Source organism: Mesitornis unicolor, unplaced genomic scaffold, assembly GCF_000695765.1.
Source record: "Mesitornis unicolor isolate BGI_N332 unplaced genomic scaffold, ASM69576v1 scaffold45977, whole genome shotgun sequence".
Taxonomy (NCBI): Eukaryota; Metazoa; Chordata; class Aves; order Mesitornithiformes; family Mesitornithidae; genus Mesitornis; species Mesitornis unicolor.
The window spans coordinates 336-1,771 of NW_010195209.1; the positions used below are offsets into that span (position 1 = coordinate 336).

Here is a 1,436-nt window from a genome sequence, read left to right on the forward strand (position 1 = left end):
GAGATTGTGGACAAGTCCCTGAGCAACCCGACTTTGAAGCTCACGCTGCTCTGAGCAGGCTCCGTCCAAATCCACTTTCTTCCTATAACTCTCTTAGTTTATCCCTTTAAAAAACCTAACACAGATTCTTTTCTCCTCATCACAAACTCCACAGCACACGCGGTGTGGAAGCGCTCGGCCGGGCTTTCCTTTGCCGAGCGTAATTGGCCGCTGCAAAGCCTGAAAATCCAGCTTGTAATCGGGGCGGAGCAGCAGCCATCTGGTCACCGGCACGGCCAGCGCCACGATCACACAAAGCACCCTAATCACACAGCACGGGGTCGTTTCAGAGCAGGCACCATGAAACAGCACCGGCGAAAAAGAATTAAATTGCAAATTTCACGTAAAGCTTTGCGTTTGAAACCGGAGCCTGGACGCACACACTGCTCGTTCCCCAGCACTGCTGAAAACGGAAGGAAATCAAAGCAGCATTTTGTTCTTGTGTCTGGAATTAGCTCCTGCCTGGCAGAGCCGCAGACGGCGCCGAGGAGGCTCACACCTCACGCGTTAATTTACACTGGAGAAAAGTGACGATGAATCGGAGTCTCGTTAACACCCCAGAGCTTCAAACCCTGCGCCAGACCCCGCCTGGTCCTGCACCTTCCCACCTCGAGGAAACGGGTGTCCTGACCTGACTGGATGCCTCCCAAAAGGGCACGACTTCCGAAATCACCAAAGCGCTTCCTAAATCCCTCTGGGCCCCGCTCCAGGCGATTTTTCCACACATTTTAGAACATCCAGGAGAGAAACCCAGAAAGCAGACACAGCGTCACCGAGGTGACACCCCCACTCCTCTGCAGAGCCTCCCTTCGCTTCCCCAGGCCGCAGAGAGCCACGGCTCGGGGCGAGATGCTGCGCTACGCAGGATCACACCGCTTTTCCCCCGTCTTACAGACGGGGAAGCCCAGGGAAGGAGGAGGGGGTGCAATCTACCCAGCCATTCTCCCCAACAGCAAGCGACGTTTCCCAACTCTTGCCCTGTGCTCACCTGGGTGGTGCATCCCGCCCGGAGGGAAGGGGTGCGGGTGAGGGGGGTGGCCCCCGGTGGGTGCAGCCCCCGAGGGGGGTCCGGGGGCACCGGCGCCGGGTGGCATTGGAGGGGGCGGCATGGCGGGAGGCATCCCGGGGGGAATCGCACCAGGGGGCGGCACTGGCGGGGGGAACGCTCCCGGGGGTGGGAGACCTGGGAAAAGAGACAGTGAGAATTTGGTTAGTTGTAAGAAAACCAAGCAAAAAGCTCCCAGGCAGTGGGGAAGGAGCTGAAAGCACAAATTGCCACAGGAACCACCAAAAATCCAGCAGACAGAAGCAGGATCCCTCTGCTCCCCTCTGGGATGGTGTGGGTCGAGCTGCCACGGGGCAGGAAGAGGATGGGCCCGCTGGGTGGCAAACCCCCA

The 1,436-nt window shown here is 58.6% G+C and overlaps 1 protein-coding gene across 1 annotated transcript in view; it reads right to left on the reverse strand.

The window, feature by feature from the left end:
- The window catches only part of SF3B4 (splicing factor 3b, subunit 4, 49kDa), a gene marked incomplete at both ends in the record, with an annotated part of 2,861 nt that overhangs the window by 331 nt on the left and 1,094 nt on the right, over positions 1-1,436 (reverse strand). Inside the window, one exon of the mRNA XM_010188040.1 lies at positions 1,028-1,222. Coding sequence (XP_010186342.1) covers positions 1,028-1,222 — 195 coding nt within the window. The remainder of the gene's footprint in view (positions 1-1,027; positions 1,223-1,436) is intronic.